General features: G+C 45.2%; 1 protein-coding gene across 1 annotated transcript in view; it reads right to left on the bottom strand.

Moving 5' to 3' along the window:
* The window catches only part of dzip3 (DAZ interacting zinc finger protein 3), a 75,844-nt gene that overhangs the window by 38,284 nt on the left and 17,546 nt on the right, over window positions 1-20,014 (bottom strand). The window contains exons 7-14 of the mRNA XM_033033372.1: window positions 18,745-18,867; window positions 16,761-16,862; window positions 14,297-14,395; window positions 12,791-12,834; window positions 11,216-11,316; window positions 6,488-6,751; window positions 4,447-4,758; window positions 179-835 (exon numbers count right to left, since the gene is read on the bottom strand). Coding sequence (XP_032889263.1) covers window positions 179-835; window positions 4,447-4,758; window positions 6,488-6,751; window positions 11,216-11,316; window positions 12,791-12,834; window positions 14,297-14,395; window positions 16,761-16,862; window positions 18,745-18,867 — 1,702 coding nt within the window. The remainder of the gene's footprint in view (window positions 1-178; window positions 836-4,446; window positions 4,759-6,487; window positions 6,752-11,215; window positions 11,317-12,790; window positions 12,835-14,296; window positions 14,396-16,760; window positions 16,863-18,744; window positions 18,868-20,014) is intronic.

Below are 20,014 nucleotides of genomic sequence, written 5' to 3'. Positions count from 1 at the left end.
TAATGAGTTTGTAGCCAGCACACAAATAGTCTCCTGGGTCGGGGGCCATCTTGGAATCAGCCATGATTGAATGGCGAGCAGACCCGATGAACCAAACTAATTGACTAATTCTGCTCCTATGCGTGTACGAAACGTTCAGATACAAAAGTGGGGAGTTGAGCTGGTGAAGCCGGGCTACCTTGCTGAACAAGCGACAGGAGCAGATGCATTACGTCAGCCACCGGTCTGCCCAGGTAACCAGCCAGTCGGTGATGATCCTCCCACAGGCCTTCGATGGGAAAACTCTTCAGATCTTGCAGCTCGTCTTTATCTGCCCCCAGGTCCATCAAGATCTCTGTGATCCTGTCCCACATGACGGCAAACTCGGACTCTTTGATGCCGGTGTTGAGAGTTTCGAAGAGCAGTCTACTCCGCATGCGGCAGAGGTGCAACAAGGCGGCACCTCTGCTGTGGTCATTGGGCGACAGCTCGTTGGCCCAGCCTCTCCGTGGTGCAGGAAGGACCTTCAAGTGTCTCATGAGCGATGCCAGCAACGTGATGTCAAAGGTATGTGAGGAGGGCTGCTCATTGTTGGGGGGGTACAGTAAACCCCAATCACCGGCATCCACCGTGGTCTTGGAACCAACCTTATGGTAAGGCTCTAAAAGACGTTTATTTTTCAGCAGTTCCCTCTTCAGTGCCTGAGGTGGTACTGCCCGATCGAATATCTGCAGGAGGACCTCAGTGCCCTTTATGATGATCAGATGAAGAAGACGGTAGAACAACGAATAATCCATGTCCGTGCAAAATGAATCCATGGGGGAAGCATTTCCAAAATTAGGAATACTGTCTTTGTCTAAATGACAATACACAAGCGTTAGTACAATTGCATCTAACAAATGGATAAATACAAAATATCATGTATATGGGTGTTTCCATAAACACATCACTCAGCAGTGAAACTGAAGGTCTCCAAACCTCCTGGTTGTTTTCCTGTTTTTTACGTAATATTCCCATTATTTCATATCCTGTATTTTTAAGTCATATAGATCATGGTGTAGAGCCACAATAATGACATAGAAACAGAAAATAGGTGCAGGAGGAGGCCATTCGGCCCTTCGAGCCAGCACCGTCATACATTGTGATCATGGCTGATCGTCCCCAATCAATAACCCGTGCCTGCCTTCTCCCCATATCCCTTGATTCCACTTGCCCCTAGAGCTCTATCTAACTCTCTTAAATCCATCCAGTGTTTTGGCCTCCACTGCCCTCTGTGGCATGAAGCAAAAATAAATATATCTGTTTTTACAAAGAAAAATATTGTTTTCTTGCCTTTTTTGTGTGACATTTTTCAAGCAAATCCTGAGGTTAATTTATACCAGAAAGATTACATTAATTTTGCAACTAAATAACTGTACAAGCTAAATTCTGATTATACTTATGATTTATTATCATTTATTATCACCCGATAAGATGGTTTTCTGATGCCCTAGGTTTTTGCAGCAGAACGAGTAGCAGTGTCAATTTGGACACGTATTAAACGTGTGAATTAAAAGCAGAGTAACCATTTTTATATTTACTGTTTCTTTTTTTATTGTTTGTATTTTGTGTTTAAGCTTTCCATTAAAAAACTTAATAGTGAATAGAACAAAATCATGAAATATAAAACTAGTTTGCTCACCTATTGTAGCGAGATGTCTCATTCTGTTGTCCCATTGAGTAACGTCGGGAATGTTATTTATAGCACTATAATGAGGTTTTTGTTTGCACTTAAAAAAATATATGTAAACAACGCAATTATAATGACCGTGGCATTAATTACAGGCCTCGTGGTGGGTTGGGTGCCGGCATTTTGTAAGCTAGCTTCAAAATCAGTAAGTGTCCCATATGCATGTTTAGTAAATCATTCTTTTTTCTCAATTTTTGAAGGTATTTTGAAGGTATTTCCAAATTTTGATTAAATTTTGGTCAAATTTTGATCGACTTTGATCGCAAATTAGCTCATAAGGATCAGAGGTAGACCCATTTTTAATCCTGCGGTATTTCATTATGATTTAATAACTTTCAAATTTGACCACCCACGTCACGGGATGGTTCCCTCATTTACTGAAACACCCATATACAAAACACAAGTATTGTGAAACACATAGTTACAACTCTGCAACCCCACACAGATCATGAAAAAAAACCTGGATTTTAGCCTGAAAGTCAGCATTTTTAGTCAGGTTATTAATTTGCCTTTCAATGTAAAAAGGAAAAAGATGTCAATCTATTCCAACAACCTCCCTCATCCTGTTATTCTGTTCCTGCCCCACCTTTGTACACTCATCTCTCACCCCAGAGTTCCCCCATCTCCCTTCTATCCGCCTCTTTCCTTCTCCACATCTCCTTCCACCCATATCCCTCCCTCCGGCTTTATATTTCACTGCTCTTCGCTCTTTATCTGACACCCTTCTGTCTCCTATCACCTCCAGCCTTTGTCACTCACTGCACCCAATCATCCCCCTTAACCTGTATCCACCTTTCACTTGCCAGGCTAAGTCTTCCCCCCCCCCCCCCCCATCTCGTTTCAAGTTTTATCTCCCCTACTCCATCAGTCTGAAGAATGTTCCTGACCCGAGACATCACCTCTCTATTCCCTCCACAGATGCTGCCTGACCTGCTGAGTTCCTCCAGCACTTTGTGTTTTGCTCAAGATTGCAGCACCTGCAGTCCCTCACACCTCTCTGAAATAAGAAGAGCTGGGAGCACTAGCAGGTCAGGCAGTGTCTACAGAGGGAAAGGAAAGTTAACACCGACTCAATGACCTTTCACCAAATATCGGTTTTATCTCTAGCGATTTATATTTTTATCATTTACTTGGTTAAAAATCCAATCTCAGAACGCACGTTTTTTTCAGGATGTTTCCACTAGTGGGAGAGTCTAGGACCAGAGATCATAGCCTCAGAATTAAGGAAAGAGATGAGGAGGAATTTCTTTAGTCAGAGAGTGGTGAATCTGTGGAGACCAAGTCAATGGATATTTTTAAGGCAGAGATAGATACAGTAGATTCTTGATTGGTACGGTGTCAGGGGTTATGGGGAGAAGGCAGGAGAATGAGGTTAGGAGAGACAGAGAGGGAGACAGAGAGAGAGATAGATCAACCATGATTGAATGGTGGAGTAGACTTAATGGGTCGAATGGCCTAATTCCTATCACTTCTGAATTTAATCTCACTTGGAGTAAAGTAAATAAATTAAATAAATTACACAGGGAAATTTAGCCGGGCACTTCCTGCCACAAGTCACCCACATGACCCAGACAGTGATGACATCAAGAGCTAATGTGATGACATCATTCTCTTTGCAATGGTCCTTTTGCAAATAAACCAGAAATGCTGGAAATATTCAGCAGGTCAGTCAGCCACAAGGAAGAGAATAAACAGAAAGGTCAATGCCATAATTAGTGGGGTACATGGCTCCTCTTGGAGCACAGTATGGAGGAACATTGTCCTGAGGGTGCCTGTATGTGGAGTCATGCATTTTGGTAGTAGGAATAAAGGCGTAGACTATTTTCTAAATGGGGAGAAAATTCAGAAATCGGAGGTGCAAAGGAACTGGTGTGCTGGTGCAGGATTCTCAAAATAATTGCAAGTCAAATCGGTCATAAGGAAGGCAAAAGCAATGAAAGCATTTATTTAAAGAGGGCTAGAATATAAAAAAACAGGGGTGTAATGCAGAGGCTTTATAAGGTGCTGGTCAGACCATGTTTAGAGTATTGCAAGCAATTCTGGGCCTCATATCTGAGGAAGGAAGTGCTGGCATTGGAGAGGGTCCAGAGGTTTACGAGAATAGTCCCAGGAATGAGTGAGTTAACATGTGATGAGCGTTTGACGGCACTGGGCCTGTACTCGCTGGAGTTTAGATGGATGAGAGGGGACCTCATTGAAACTTACCAAATAGAAAAAGGCTCAGAGAGTGGATGTGGAGAGAATGTCTAGGACCAGAGGTCATAGCCTCAGAACAATAGGACGTTCTTTTAGGAAGGAGATGAGGAGGAATTTCTTTAGTCAGAGGGTGGTGAAGCTGTGGAATTCATTGCTCCTGTGGAGGCCATAAATCAATAAATATTTTTAAGGCAGAGATAGATAGATTCTTGATTAGTACGGGTGTTAGAGGTTAGGGGGTGAAGGCAGGAGAATGGGGTTAGGAGGGAGAGATAGATCAGCCATGATTAGATGGTGGAGTAGGCTTAATGGTCTGAATGGCCTAATTCTGCTCCTATCACTTATGAACTGGACAAGCAACGGGTATAACACTGGACACACCACAGGTAACAATGGACTCACCACAGACTGTCACAGGTATAACACATCGCAGCCTGTCACACGATCTACAGTGTTCTCCTCATGTCCTGCCATCGACATTCTGAAAACTAAAACTCCACACCAGCTCGAATAAATGTTAAACTGAGAAAGCTCCAACTTACTGAACTTGTCAAACTCCTGGTCAAACTCCTGAAATAAAAGCTTCAGTTCGGGAATCACATCTTGCTCTTCAGCCAGAAGAAACACCAGCTCTCCAACCTGTCTCAGCACCTTGTTGGTGCTCATTTGCTGTATTAACGTCTCTGGTCTTTGGTCAGGCGGAATGGCAAGTAATACCTTGAACTCCTCTGGACTTACGGCTTTCCTTGAAAGCAGCTTCTTCGCCAAGTTGACGGTGAGGTCTCCTGCTCCATTAAGGATTTGAGTTATGTTTCTTTTGTAACCAAATAAGAAGTATAAACTACACTGATCACCTGTGGAAAGAAAAACACGCAAAATGTTAGCACAGAAATAAGAAGAAAATTCAGGCATAATAATATGAATAAATATGATTATTTAAAAATGTGAGTAACTTCTCACGGGGTTTGAACAATGAACTGTAATAATTACATTACAAAAATGATATGCGATAATAGGCAGTGTCTTCATTAAAAAAGGTGTTTGTGATGAAGCTGTTATCAGGCAACTGAACCATCCTACCACGACTAGAGAGCAGTCCTGAACTACTATCTACCTCACTGGTGACCCTCGGACTTTCTTTGATCGTACTTTACTGGCTTTACCTTGCACTAAATGTTATTCATGTTATTCCCTTTATCATGTATCTGTACACTGTGAACGGCTCAATTGTAATCGTGTATTATCTTTCCGCTGACTGGATAGCAGGTAACAAAAGCTTTTCACTGTACAGGTGACAATAAACTAAACGCAACAAAAATGAACTGCGATAAGAAGCTCGGTCTTCATGACTAAATTTGGAGGAATGAGAAGGAACTTAAGGGCCTGTTCCACTTAGGCGATATTTGCGCGTCATTTACCAGACATCATTTACTCGTCATGACGCACGACACGCGCGCATGGAGCGTGGTGAGACATGGTGGCGTACGCAGAGACGCGCGGTAGCGTGCAGCGCCCCAGGATTTTGGGATTCTCACCTGCGTGACGCACAAATGAAGCCCAAGTGGGACAGGCCCTTTAATCAACATTCGGGAAGTTCAGATCTCCCACTAATACATCCTATTATTTTTACAGCTATCTGCCATCTCCCTACACATTTGCTCCGCTAATTCACATGTACTATTGGAGGCTTATCATACAGTCCCATCAAAGTGATCATTCCCGTTACCAAGTACTATCCATCTAGCCCGACCGGTCGATCCCCTGAGAATATCTCCTCTGTGCATGTAGTTATGTCCCCCCTTATCAAAATGGTAACCCCCTCTCCTCTCCTACCTGTATCTCTATCATATCCGGTACATCTACACTGTGGAACATTGACCTGACAGTCCTGACAGCCCAGCCCAGCCCTTCTCTCAGCTGTTCCTGTTAAGCTGTTACATCCCAGTCATAAGTCAATCCACACCCTGTGATCACTCTCTGTAGTCACTAGCTCTAGGTTAATGCAGCATCTTGCCTTACCCTTCGCCACGTCCCTGCCTGTCTCCTCTACTAAACTTGCTCACTTTGACCACAGTATTTGCCCCCAACTTCTCATCTGCTTCTTTTATGCCGTGGACCCCCCACCCCCTCTGACCTAATTTCACCCCCCCCCCCCAATCCCTGAAAATCTGCTTCCCCGGATATTGGTTCCCCTGCAGTTCAGGTGCAACCCACCCCTCCTGTACCAGTCAGCTCCTCCCCAGGAGAGATCCCAATGGTCTAGATACCTCCTCAGCCTAGTGTCCATCTGACTATCCTTCTATTCTTGCTTTCACAGGCGTGTGCAAATCCAGAGATGGCCATACTCAAGGTTCTGCCTTTGATTTGCGTTACTGAATGCCTACATGACTCTGCAGGTCCCATTCCCACCTTGACCGATGGTACTGGTGTGCATAATGGCTGCTCTCCCACACTCCCCCTCCCAACACCCCATGAGAATCTGGAAAAGGGTTCAGGAATTCATTTACAAATTGAAATCATTCTCATATGCCACACAGCAGTCTTTCTGGCTCAATGCAGAGTAAAATAGAGTCCAAATCTTACTCAATTCCAAGATGTACATCAACCATTTCAAAAGTTCGGAGTGATGAGAAGGATTCAGTTCCATGAACAGGCTTAGGAAGTGACGCATCTTAAAATTGCAGTTCCACTCCAGAACATGGTCCACAATCACTTCAGTAGAAATCCCCTTGGCAAAGTCCTTCATGTTATACTCAATCAACAGTTCAGATAAGTCCCCTATATCACCCATTGCGTTTTCAATCAACTTCCTGTTCCGAGTAATTTCTTGAAATAGGCGACATTTGACTGTTGGAGAGATGAAGATTTCATAGAATGTCGTTAAAACTGTGACATTGAGCAGGTTGCAGACGCGCATTCCTTTCGGTCAAACATTTTTAGTTTAGTTTTAGAGATACAGGGCAGAAACAGGCCCTTTGGCCCACCGAGTCCGCACCGTCCAGCGATCCCTGCACATTAACACTATCCTACACCCACTAGGAATAATTTACATTTATACCAAGCCAATTAACCTACAAACCTGTATGCCTTTGGAGTGTGAGAGTGAACTAAATATCTTGGGGGAAAAACCACGCAGGTCACGGGGAGAACGTACAAACTCCGTACAGGCAAGCACCCGTAGTCAGGATCGATCCCGTGTCTCTGGCGCTGTAAGACAGTAGCTCTACCGCTACATCACCATGCCGTCATCTATTTTTAATATATTCTTTTGATTTTTGATGTTATTTCTGCAAGGACAAACCACCCCCTCTACATGAAACGGGTAACTGAGGTTGGCTAATGAGGTTGGGGGAAAACTTTCTTTCAATCTCTTACCTCGACGGAGATGCAATTTTTTTCCGTATCGTATCTCCGTCCCCACTGCGGCCTAACATCGTGGAGTTGGCGGCCTTTCCTGGAGACCGACCCGGCGCTCCAAGCCGCGGGAGAATGAGGGACTTTAACATCGGGGAGCTTGCGATCCCTTTGACGGGGATCGAAGCTCGAACCGTGGGGCCTGTGGGCTTTATCATCATGAACCCCGCGGTCTCTGGTAAGAAGAGGGCGATTCGGGAGCTCCATGCTACGGATAGTTTCAACCACCCCAACGCGGAAGTTTCAATCACCCCGATAGGGGCTTCGATCATCGGCTGCGGGGGCTTTGATCGCCCCGACCGCAGTAGAACAAAGATGAAGAAGATTGAACTTTATTGCATTCGATCACGATGAGGAATGTGGAATCCACTGTGGTGGATGTTTATGTTAACTTTATTTTATGTGGTTGTGTGTCTTGTTGCTTTTCACTTGGTGTAGGAATGTTACAAAATTTTGAGATGTTAAAAATCAAGCCTGTAATTTATCCCATCAGGTAAAGCATAAAAAGAACTTTAATTTGATACCAAATTCACTTTCATATCTCAGTATTAAAAAAGTTGTGGTCATTTTCATACTCGGAAATTAGCATCATGTTCCCTATTGCTTTTCCATTAACACAAAGGCTGTGATCGAGGACAGTCAATTGACACAAAAGCCCATAACTTTCTTAAAAATTAAGAGAACTGAAGAAATTTTCAGTTATTATAGATTGAAACATTCTGAAATAAATATGATACATCTTACCTGGATGACCTGAAATTAAAGTATAAAATTAATTAATTACCTAATTAAGTAGCTAATTACAAAATTAACCGTTGTGACGGAAATAGTAATAAACACCCAGACTGCCTTGAAAATTCAAAAATGTGATATTCTCAAGATCAGAACTTTAATAATATTGTATTATATGCTGTAAGCCCGTAACATACAGGTAAAGAAATGACAACTTCTAGCAAAAGACCAAGTCTATATGGAGAAGATCAGTTGCTAGCTGGTACATTGGCATATCATAATCAGTAACATCATCATAATCCTCAGACTGCAACCAATAAGCAACTTTGTACATCTTGTTTTTCCAGAACTTTTCAATTTTGGCATTGTAACTACAAGTTTTTGCTCTTCAAACCACGCATAACATGCTTTTCTGCCCACTACTTTCCCATTCAGACCGACTTTTTCCAAATGAGGTATACAAGATGTGTCCATTTTTAAGATCCCTCTTTGACTCTGGCATGACAGAGAAATTCACTTCAAGGCGAGCTCCAGCTATACAAGGCTGGGCATTTGAATAGACAATTTCACATTTCTTCATCGGAGGCATCTGAAAAATGTAAATGTAAATGTAAAGAAAAAAACCAATGAACAGCATTAAGTAGAAACAAGTTTTTATTTGCAGTTTTAGAAAAAGAAGTAGCAATGATTTTGTTCAACAAAATGCCTAATACATGTTAAACGTTAAAACAAATAGTAAATACCCAACAAAAAATTAATATTCATCAGTGTCATCAAATCAATTCATCTAAATTCAATTACTGGATCTAAACATCAATATACTTATAAAACTCCCATCCTATCCTCTCCCGGTTTGCGTTGTTTTTAAATTTGCGCAAATACTATACCCAATAACGCTACGATTTTTGTCACGTTACTCGCCATTCTACTGTGCCTCAAGTGCATCAAGTTTTATTCCAATTGGTGAAATATTACAAAGTTATTGGTCTGTTATTCGCCAGGACGGCGACGCCCCTTCCAGCACCTGCTGTCAATCACCGGTGGCGGGGGCTGTGCTCTGCGGGCGGGGGCGGCGACCACCACTACGAGCCGGGGACGGGAGCTGATGAGCGAGTCTGGACCCGGTGAGTGCGGTCACCCCCTGCCCCCCACGCACCCCCCTCCCCTACACACCCTCCCCTCCCACACACACCCCTCCCCCCCTCCCACACACACCCCTCCCCCCCTCCCACACACACCCCTCCCCCCCTCCCACACACACCCCTCCCCCTTCCCACACACACCCCTCCCCCCTCCCACACACACCCCTCCCCCTCACACACCCCTCCCCCTCCCACACCCCTCCCCCTCACACACACACCCTCCCCCTCACACACACACCCTCCCCCTCACACACACACACACCCCTCCCCCTCACACACTCCTCCCCACACACACACCTCCTCCCTTCCCACACACCCTCCCCTCCTCCAAAACCAACCCCCCCCCCGTCCCCCACCACCCAACCGGTCCCACTTAGTCTAGTTCTTAAGAAAAGGCTAAAGTAAATTTTTAAATAGCCAAAGTATCCAAATAACAAACTGATCCCATTTACACAAGAATTCACACTATAACATGATTTTTAAATCTCACTTTATCATTAATTTCTATGCCAAATCAAAGGAATTGAATGTTTAATCCCCTTAATTTTTACTCTATTGGTTTATAACACTGCTGCAGGCAAGGACAGTTTTGCAAAGACATGTGTTCAAGATCCACAAACATCCACTCTCAAGATAATCAAAATCATTATTTTTTGCACAATGCGATAAGAACTAAAATGTCTATATTTTGTGTAATTGGCTATCCATGATCAATATTTTCATACTAAATATCTGACTAAAAACTATGTACTGTGGAAGTATTTAGTCAGATATTTAGTATGAAAGTATTGATCATGGATAGATAATAACACAAAATATAGTTAATTTAGATGTTCTTATGACATGATTGTGCGAAAAATAATGAATTTGATTATCTTGAGAGTGGATGTTTGTGGATTACGATACAGAGATCGGATTGTGGCCGCCGCCATGATTTTGCTCACACTCACAGCCGGCGGGCAAGACATGGCCGATATCGGGGCCTAAATACCATAATTCGCATCATCAGAATAAAATGAAATTACACCAAAAATAATATAAGATGTTAAATAAACGTCCTACAGTACATACCTTTTGTTTAGTCCTGAACTTGCAATCCGTGATTTTCAAGGAGGTGAAGTTGGGCCCAATTTTCATTCAGCGATTCAATAATCAAGCAATGTCTTTTATTTTTTAAATCGCAAACGGGATGACAGAACAAAATTTCCTCATAAGCTTGTCGTACGAGGAAATCCCTTCCTGCCAACCAATAAAAACCTGCATTTTACTATCCCCCCCTCCCCGCAGCCTCTCGAGTCGCATGCACAGGCAGTGAGCAGATCTAGAGTGCCACTGATGGCAGGAATTTGTAACTACGCTACTTAGTAAGGCTGTATGGTAACTCAAATTTCACTGAACCTTAATTGGTACATGTGACAATAAACTGACCTTGAAACATTAACCTTGAAGAAGGGAATGTTCTAAAGTGCCTTCTACAATAAACCACACATCAAAGGAAAATTCTGTATATAAGTAGATGAATCTTTGTTCGATTAGCAATCTCCTGTGTTCAGTGATTGCTCTCAGCTCTTGATGCTCTTAAATAAAGTCTTGATTGTCTTGCCCGATCTTTGTGTTGTGCTTTAAAGTTGTCTTTAACAGCAAGTGTCCCATTGGCAACACTCGACATTGTTGGCAAATGCTCCACCTTGTCAGGGATAGCCCAGTGATGGGCAGATCTCTGATCCAATGCATCTGCAGACTACAATAACCAGAAATACTACCTCAAAATCTGACTCGCCATTTCTTCTTAAATTCCACTTGCATTGGATCAGCTGATTTCCTGTGTGACGATTTCCTGTGCATAGGGTGTGCTCAGGAGAACTAGGTTTTAATTCCCAAGATCCCATTTATAGAGGGCCAATTAGCCTGCAAACCCACACGTCTGTGGGATGAAACTGTCTCCCACTCTCCTCACTAACACTGGATCCATCACCGACACACAGGCTATACCCATGGCTCAGAAGCAACAACGCAAACTAACCTGGTGGATGGATTTCTTCCTTTGCCATCTCAACGGTCGTCGGCTCTTGGCGTTCACTGGATCCCTCTTGGTCTTCACCGGATTCCATCGGTTCACTCCTCCTGCAAGAGAGACAAGAATAAGCCACGCGGCAACTCAAGCCTACTCTGCCCAACGATACATAGATTCTGGTTTGATCTCAGCCATGATGAACAGAAGTAAACTAAAATGGCTTTGACAATAATCTGTTTAAGAAGGAACTGCAGATGCTGGAAAATTGAAGGTACACAAAAATGCTGGAGAAACTCAGCGGGTGCAGCAGCATCAATGGAGCGAAGGAAATAGGCAACGTTTCGTGCCGAAACGTTGCCTATTTCCTTCGCTCCATTGATGCTGCTGCACCCGCTGAGTTTCTCCAGCATTTTTGACAATAATCTATTAGCTTCTTTATTAATATCAGAGGGAAGAGGTTTTTGTTCCACATTTAATTCCCCAGGTGAGAGGCTGAGCTTTGAACAGTGTCATCGTGGACCCAGTCCCCGATATTAAACATTTAGCACTGCCACACCTTTATTGCAGCTTGACAAACACCAACCTATCAACTGTGCATCAAGCCAATTATTCCAATATCCCCGAACTGCAACCCGTTTGCTTCATGCACGGGGCACTCCCAGGGAATTATACTAGACGTTGTAGTGGCGCCTGCTGGCGCTCGCCAGTGTCGAACCCGGCGGTCGGAAGCCGCGGGCAAGTGACCCAGGAGGGGTCGGGGTTTTCGCGCGGATGTTGTTCGACTGACCACCGTTGTGGCCAGTCGCGTGTGCATAGACCTGTAGATCAAGGAACAAGTTCTTGATAATGAACGTTCAAAGAAACTGGTCGTCGTCTCTGCACCGCCAAAACGTCATTATACAAATGATGCACAGGTCTGAGTGTGTCGGTAGGAATTGTGTGCACAAGGTAACTTTGGAATGGTTTAAACCAGTGATTCCCAACCTGGGACCATGGCAAATTTCAGGGGGGCCACAGAAAAATGTTGGGATTTAGGGGGCCACAGGTTCAATGAAGGGGGCCACAGAGCTACCACCCTGTTGCCTCCTAAATTTCAGTTCTAATAAATTTAAATCTATGTAGTTGAAATATTTTTGATGTTTGTGGAATAGAATAAAAGATTGAATATGTGCAATTAATAGACACTGATATTTTTATGGAAGGTATTATAATATTGAAGTACTTTTTTCCCGCTAATAATGTCAGGGGGGGCCACAGAAAAATTAAAAGATTCCAAGGGGGCCATGAGCTAAAAAAGGTTGGGAACCACTGGTTTAAACACAGGAGGCACAGCTGAGTGTGTTTTAGACCATTACAAAGTTACCGCATGCACACAATTCCTACCGACGCACGATATAGACCTGCGCACATAGAAAGGGGGGGGGGGGGGGGAAATAAGTAAAATTAAAATTAAAAACTGCTGTTTTCCAAATCGTGCGGCCGGTAAAAATAATGACACGGTACAGCAGCGCTTTTAGCCGATCAGTTTGCAGAGATTCTTAGACCCATTCTATAAACAGTGTTGAATTATTTTAAAATACTCACACAGCTGGAGGTTGTGGCGGCACATCTGGACCCGCCACTTCAATCTGCACAAAAACATTGAAAATGAACAGGCACAATTTTAAAAACTGGCCGCCACCAAATGTTGCCAGCAATTTACTAAAAGCAAATCAGTCAAAGAGATATTTTAGGGTGCGTGGTGAGAATGGGTGGTGGGTGCGGGGAAGGGGTGGGAGGGGCTTGGCTAGGTTCAAACACGATCAAGTTCATAGGATTTAGCCAGGACATTGCATGGAATTTGTTTTAGAGACTCATAACTTCTGAAAAATTGAGTTGATATTGAATACCAGGAAATCAGACTGCTCTTGCTGTTGAGATCAGCAACAAGTGTGTCCCTGGTGGGTAGAAGGGTGATGCCATGTGTCCCTGGTGTGTAGAAGGGTGATTCCGTGTGTCCCTGGTGTGTAGAAGGGTGATTCCGTGTGTGCCTACTGTGTAGAAAGGGCAATGCCGTATTCTTGGAGCGTGGAAAGGTTGATGCAGTGTTCCTGACGTGTATGTACGTGGAGTCAATAAGAGACGTGATGTATGACCAGAAGGATAGCGTGTATGAGGGGCGACCACCATGCGGGATGTGGATCGTATAGGAGCGGTGATGGAGAACGCATAACCAGACACTGGACACCTGGGGATGGCCTTGCTGAGAGGATGGATCAAGGCCAACAGGCAACATGGGACATGGGCAAGGCCAGGCGAGCCCGGGTGCAGTCCCTGGCTGCCTGGTTAGTCAGGAGAGCGCAGTTCACAATCAGAGTCGCACAGCACGGAAACAGGCCCTTCGGCCCAACTCATCCATGCAGACCACAATACCCCATCCAAGCTAACCCCACCTGCCCATGTTTGGCCCACATCCCTCTAAATCCTTCCTATCCAGGTACCTGGCCAAATGTCTATTAAAAGTAGCTACCCCATCTACCCCCCATTGCAGACGGTTCCATAAACCCACCACCCTGTGTGGAAAAGTTGCCGCTCAGGTTCCCCTTAAATCTTTCCCCTCATCTGAAACCCATGCCCTCTGGTTCTTCATTCCCCTGCCTGGGGAGGATTCTAGCTTGTCACCACTTCTATCTTTCATATGCTACGGTTTAATGCAATGATGTTGGGGGAAATGTGACCAAAACAAGTTTTGCACATTGTCACAAAGAAATATCATTCATTCATTAAACTATCTTGCACTGGGTGAGATTACACCGACATAATAGAGATCACTTTGGTTCTAAAAAATGTCAAAGAACTATAACCAGAATTTGATTTGAAGAGATCAATAACAGAAACTATGGGTGCCGCAGGAAATGGACTAGAAACGAGATGTGGCTTGATAACAAAGTTTGCTGACTGCCCACAGCTTGGAGAAGAAAAGGCCTACATGTGGTTTGCAAAGTGCAGAGATTGGCATGTGATAAGCAAGGTCAGTGGTCTGATAGCACGCACTGATACCACTCAGGTCATTAATTATCCCGCACAGCGCACGGCCCTACTGGCACTCACCACTTTACACGGGACATTCCCACTTTTCTGAATGATAAGCTTTACGATGAAACCTTCACAACCACTACCACTACAAACAGTTTGCGTTGAACAGAAATACTGAAAAGTAACAAGAAACACTGTTAGAGACATGGGGAACTGCAGTTGCAGAAATCGTCAACAAACGTACAAATGTTGGGGGGAAGCTCAGCAGGTCAGGCAGCATCTGTGGTGGTGGGGGGGGGGGGGGGGGGGGGGGGGGGAATGGACAGATGATGTATCGGGCCGGGATCCCAGAGTGGGGGATTGACAAATGGGCGGAGATAGTGGCAAAAACCAGAAGTCAAAGGGAGAGAAAAAGATGCCAAGAGAAGGAAGTAGGAGTGAAATGTGAAGCTGGTGGGAGGGGTATGGCTGGAAGGGGATAGGAGCAAGTGGAATGAAGGGCAATAAACAAGGATTGTGAGATGCTGGAAGGGAGATGAGGATAATTGAGGAGACGGGGAGAGGGCAAAGGAGCAGGGTGACGGAAGGATTGTGTGCATATCGGAGTATGAAAATCTGCCAAACTTACAGTGTAAAATAACTCAAAACACAAGTCTCAATGAACGAGTCTTTACTAGAAGTCATCCGGGTGCTAAGAGGACACAGTCACTTACATGGACACGGAGTCCATACAAGAGGCTGCCGCTGTCTGTCCCCTTCTGAGCATACAAGCGAAATATAGTGTACTTACAGATGAAGCAGCTCGAAGCACATGGTTGTGAACAAAGGAGCTCAGTTAAAAGAAGAGATACATATTGAAGTTCCTTAGACAGGTTAGGAAGGCATGGCAGTAATAAAGGAGTTCAAGAAGGAACTGCAGATGCTGGAAGATCGAAGGTACACAAAAATGCTGGAGAAACTCAGCGGGTGCAGCAGCATCTATGGAGCGAAGGAAATAGGTGACGATTCGGGCCGAAACCCTTCTTCAGTCTGAAGAAGGGTTTCGGCCCGAAACGTCACCTATTTCCTTCGCTCCATAGATGCTGCTGCACCCGCTGAGTTTCTCCTGTAGTAATAAAGGAGTATGGGCAGCTGTTATAGCAAAAGGACCCATTGTTTGATAACACACAGACTACATGATGTTACCATTAGAATGGAATGTCACAAGGACGAGAACGGCTCTTATCTATGTTCTCTCAGCTGCTGCAAGGCCATTCTGCCGGATGACTGCAAAAGCCTTTTACTATATGCTAACATCTTTAACTTAAAATGGAGGTTATAGCTAATACAAGCGAAACAAAATGGCGGCTAGCGCATTAACTCTTACGGGAGTTTGGGAGGGCAGCGGATAGGGAGGATATGGATCCAACGCCATCATTAAATTCGCCGACGACACCACGGTGGTAGGACTGATCAGTGACAACGACGAGTCAGCCTACAGGGATGAGGTCCAGCACCTGACTGCCTGGTGTGCCAACAATAACCTCGTCCTCAACTCCAAGAAGACGAAGGAAATTATTGTCGACTTCAGGAAGATCAGAGGGGGCAGACATACCCCCATCCACATAAACGGGACTGAGGTGGAGCGCGTCTCCAACTACAAATTCCTCGGGGTACACATCTCGGAGGATCTGTCCTGGTCCCTCAACACCTCCAAGCTGATCAAAAAGGCACAGCAGCGCCTTTACTTCCTGAGGAGGCTCAAGAAAGCTCACCTGTCCCCCCAGATCCTGACCAACTTTTACCGCTGTACCATAGAGAGCATCCTGACCACCTGCTTCACGGTATGGTACAGCAGTTGCACTGTAGCGGACAGGAAGGCACTACAACGGGTGGTGAAAACCGCGCAGTACATCATCGGTGCCCTGCTCCCTGCCATGGATGCCCTCCACCGAAAACGGTGTCTGAGACGGGCCGGGAAGATCATTAAAGACCCCTCCCACCCCAACCATGGACTGTTTGCCCTCCTCCCATCAGGGAGGCGGTACAGGAGCCTCAGGTCCCGTACTAGTAGGATGAGGAACAGCTTCTACAATAATACCATCACATTGCTGAACTCGGAGTCCCGCCGATAGATGTCTCCAGTCCCTCCGTCCACATTGTTTGATTATTCTGTACTTTTATTCCTATATTGCACTACTACTACGGACTGACGCTAAACTGCATTTCGTTGTACCCATACTTGTATCTGTGCAATGACATTAAAGTTGAATTGAATTGAATATTACTCGAAATTTAGCACTTTAATGAGCGTAATTATTTGGATATAAAGTTTATCAAATAAATACAAAGTCAAATGTTCTGTAGTTTGTCACCAATGAGTGGAAATGGCCCAACAGCCCAACAGAGTGTGGGGACAGGAGACTTTGGGGCTCCTCCCTCATCTACTTCACATGCGGGTCGGGGGACAGTGATGTGGGGAAACCATCAAAATAAGGAGGAAGGGGTGAGGAAAGAGGGACTGAGAGATGTCCAGTGAAGCAAGTAGAATATTCCTCACCACATTCGGTTGCCCACCGTATTCATGCTGCTTGAACTGTTTCCAACAGGTGGTATGATATTGCATTTTACAATTTTTGTCACAGAAAAGCTTGACATAGCCCTGAAAAGTAAAACATTGCATAAGTAGACCTGGGGAATTTCAGTGAATCAATAGGGTTTATTTGTGGTACAAATGCAGGAGGAGAAGTGATGTTGTGGTACCTGCTGCAGCAGGTGGACATAATATGAGACTGGTTTCTCTGGTACACCGAAGATAGACAAATAATGCCGGGTTGACTCAGCAGGACAGACAGCATCTCTGGAGAGGAGGAATGGGTGACGTTTCGGTGGATAATGAAGGCGTGGCGCGTTCCCTCTCTCTCCATCCCTCCTCCACCCTAGTTCTGACTAGTTTCACTGTCCTCCTGATTAGTTTTTCTGCTTGCGTGCTGCACTGTCAACTTCCCCTCAGCCAACAATGAACTATTTTACATTTCCTAGATCTCCTGCATTGATCGATCGTTTTCACACCTCACCCTCCCATATCTCTAGACTCCCTCTCCCCTCACTCTCAGCCCGAAGAAGGGTCTCGATCCAAAACATCACCCGTTCCTTCTCTCCAGAGATGCTGCCTGACCCGCTGAGTTACTCCAGCTTTTTGTGTCTATCTTCAGTGTAAATCAGCATCTGCAGTCCCTTCCTACACATTATTTCGGGTACACCCTGGATATGACAGGCTATGCACACCACTCAGCAGCATATCTAACTGACATGAAAGGCTGTGTACACCACTCAACATCTGCCTGTGTACATCCTACACACGGCCAACGTTGAGGTGCGTACACTGCCCAAAGTCTAGCATCGTACACCGTAGACACACCAGGCTGTGTAAACCGTTCAACAATACATCTATCCCTGCTCCACCGTCAACAGCTTCCACACCGTGTAGCTCCACGCCACAGATGGATGGCAAGGACAGGGAGGACAGGAGACAGAGAACGAAAACCTTCCATGATTACTTTAAGGCTCTCTGCTGGCAGTCCACAGAGGTAAAATGTTCTGTCCTTTGCCATCAGTTACCGTCCATGGCACCGTGACAGGAGACTGGGCCTCCTCGCTCAGCCCTGCGGCTCGGAGCCTCGTGGGACAGAGATAGAGCCTGTGGGTCGACGAAGCCCGCGGCCGTCGGCGCCTGGACCTGCGGAGCCCGTGGAAGTGAGGACGGCAGACGAGGACGGGCACGTGGAAGTGAGGACGCTGCTGCGGGGGGGGGGGGGAGGAAAGTGTGGGGGGACCTAGCATGTGGGGGGTACTTTGTAGGGCCACTATAAATTACAGTACAAATTACATTATTATTCCTCTATTGACATAACATATCCTTGAACCTATGTACTGTCTGGAACAATTAAACTCCTCACTAGAAAATCAAATCAGGTGGATGATGACCACAAGGCCAGCATCTGATTATCAGTTTTTTTAGTTATTTAGATACAGCACGGAAACAGGCCCTTCGGCCCACCGGGTCCGTGCCGACCAGCGATCCCCCGCATATTAACACTATCCTACACCCACGAGAGACAATTTTTACATTTATCAAGCCAATTAACCTGCAAACCTGTACGTCTTTGGAGTGTGGGAGGAAACTGAAGATCTCGGAGAAAACCCACGCGGGTCACGGGGAGAGCGTGCAAACTCCATACAGACAGCGCCCGCGATCGGGATTGAACCCGGGTCTCCGGCGCTGCATTCGCTGTAAGGCAGCAACTCTACCGCTGCGCCACCGTGTCAACAGGAATTATCACGCAATAAAAACACCTTTGATTGTAATCCAGCTTAACCAGACTGAATTTCCAGATTATTACATGAAAGTTGCTTCCTTGTATTTAGAAATAACACCCCATTGCTGCTTCTACCATGCAAGAGGGCCAGTTTCAGTTCAGCTAATTCCATGCAGCACTCGAGTGCAAGAATAGATGATTTTGCAGTAATCTGTGAAGCCGTACCCTGTAGTCGGGGTCAGATGGATAGATTTCCCTCTTGTAGTATCCCTCACAATATGAATATTGGCATCTTGCTATAGGACCAGGATGATCAGTGCACTTCTCAATGTATTTATTTGTTTCCGCCTAAAGGAAGACACAAGCAGAATTAAAAAAAACAAAAAACATCCTCATCATTTCTGAAACCACAACAGAATTTTGGCTGTCTATTTTACAGATGTGTGAAGAAAAATAATCTGAGGAGCTGGGAGAATGATGGTGCAGATCACACTGCAAAAAGTACAGCGATTTACAGCCAGAGTTAGAGAGCATGGAACCAGGCCCTTCGGCCCAACACACTCACACTGACCAAGAGGCCTCATTTACACTAGTTCCACCCACTGCATTTGGCCCATACTCCTCTAAACCTTTCAAGTCCATGTACCTGTCTAGATGTTTTTTTTAACTGTTATAGTACCTGCCTCAACTACCTCTTCTGAGAGCTTGTTCCTTATACCCACCGCCCTCCGAGTGAACCTCCCCAACCCAAGGATACCCTAGTACTCTGTCCATTCGCCCTATTGATCCCCCTCATGATCTTGTACACCTCGATAGGATCACCCCTCATCCTTCTGAACTACATAGAATAAAGTCCTAGGCTGCCCAACCTCTCCCTAAAGGTCACCCTCAAGTCCTGGCACCATCCTAGTAAATCTTCTCTGCACTCTTTCCAGCTGAATGGCATCTTTCCAGCAGCAGGGTTACTCGATGGACTGAATATGCCCGTGTCATCAGGAATCTGTAGTTCTGCGATGAATTTTAAATTTAGCCAATCAAACCTTCTTTGATATGATTTATAGATTCCAAATTCAGTTTACGCATGTGCTCTGGGTATTAAACTTCCTGTCTTTTGAAATTTGGTTACCAATAACCATAGTAGGCCCCCCTCGGTCATGACTGACCATGCATCCTAGCTTTCAGGTGATGTGTGGTCGGATGCAAGCCTGGGCGATGTCATATGGAGGACAGACAGGCTGTTGCCCATGCAGCACGTCCCCCCTCTCCACATCGCTGATCGATCCAAAGGAACAGCAGGGCCGTTACAGTTCGGCACCAGCGCCGTCGCAGGAGCTGCCAGAGCGAGGTTGTAGACAACGACGAACTGCCTTAGGGGCTCCGACTCCGGATTTTCTTGAGATTTACACCAGGAGCCTTTTCCATGACTGGATATGGCCACAAGGCAGTGGAGGTTTTAAATCAGAGTTTTCCCTCTCCTAGATGGACTGCCTTCCCA

Source organism: Amblyraja radiata, chromosome 14 (genome assembly GCF_010909765.2).
Source record: "Amblyraja radiata isolate CabotCenter1 chromosome 14, sAmbRad1.1.pri, whole genome shotgun sequence".
Taxonomy (NCBI): domain Eukaryota; kingdom Metazoa; phylum Chordata; class Chondrichthyes; order Rajiformes; family Rajidae; genus Amblyraja; species Amblyraja radiata.
This window is presented reverse-complemented; position numbering and strand designations above follow the sequence as displayed.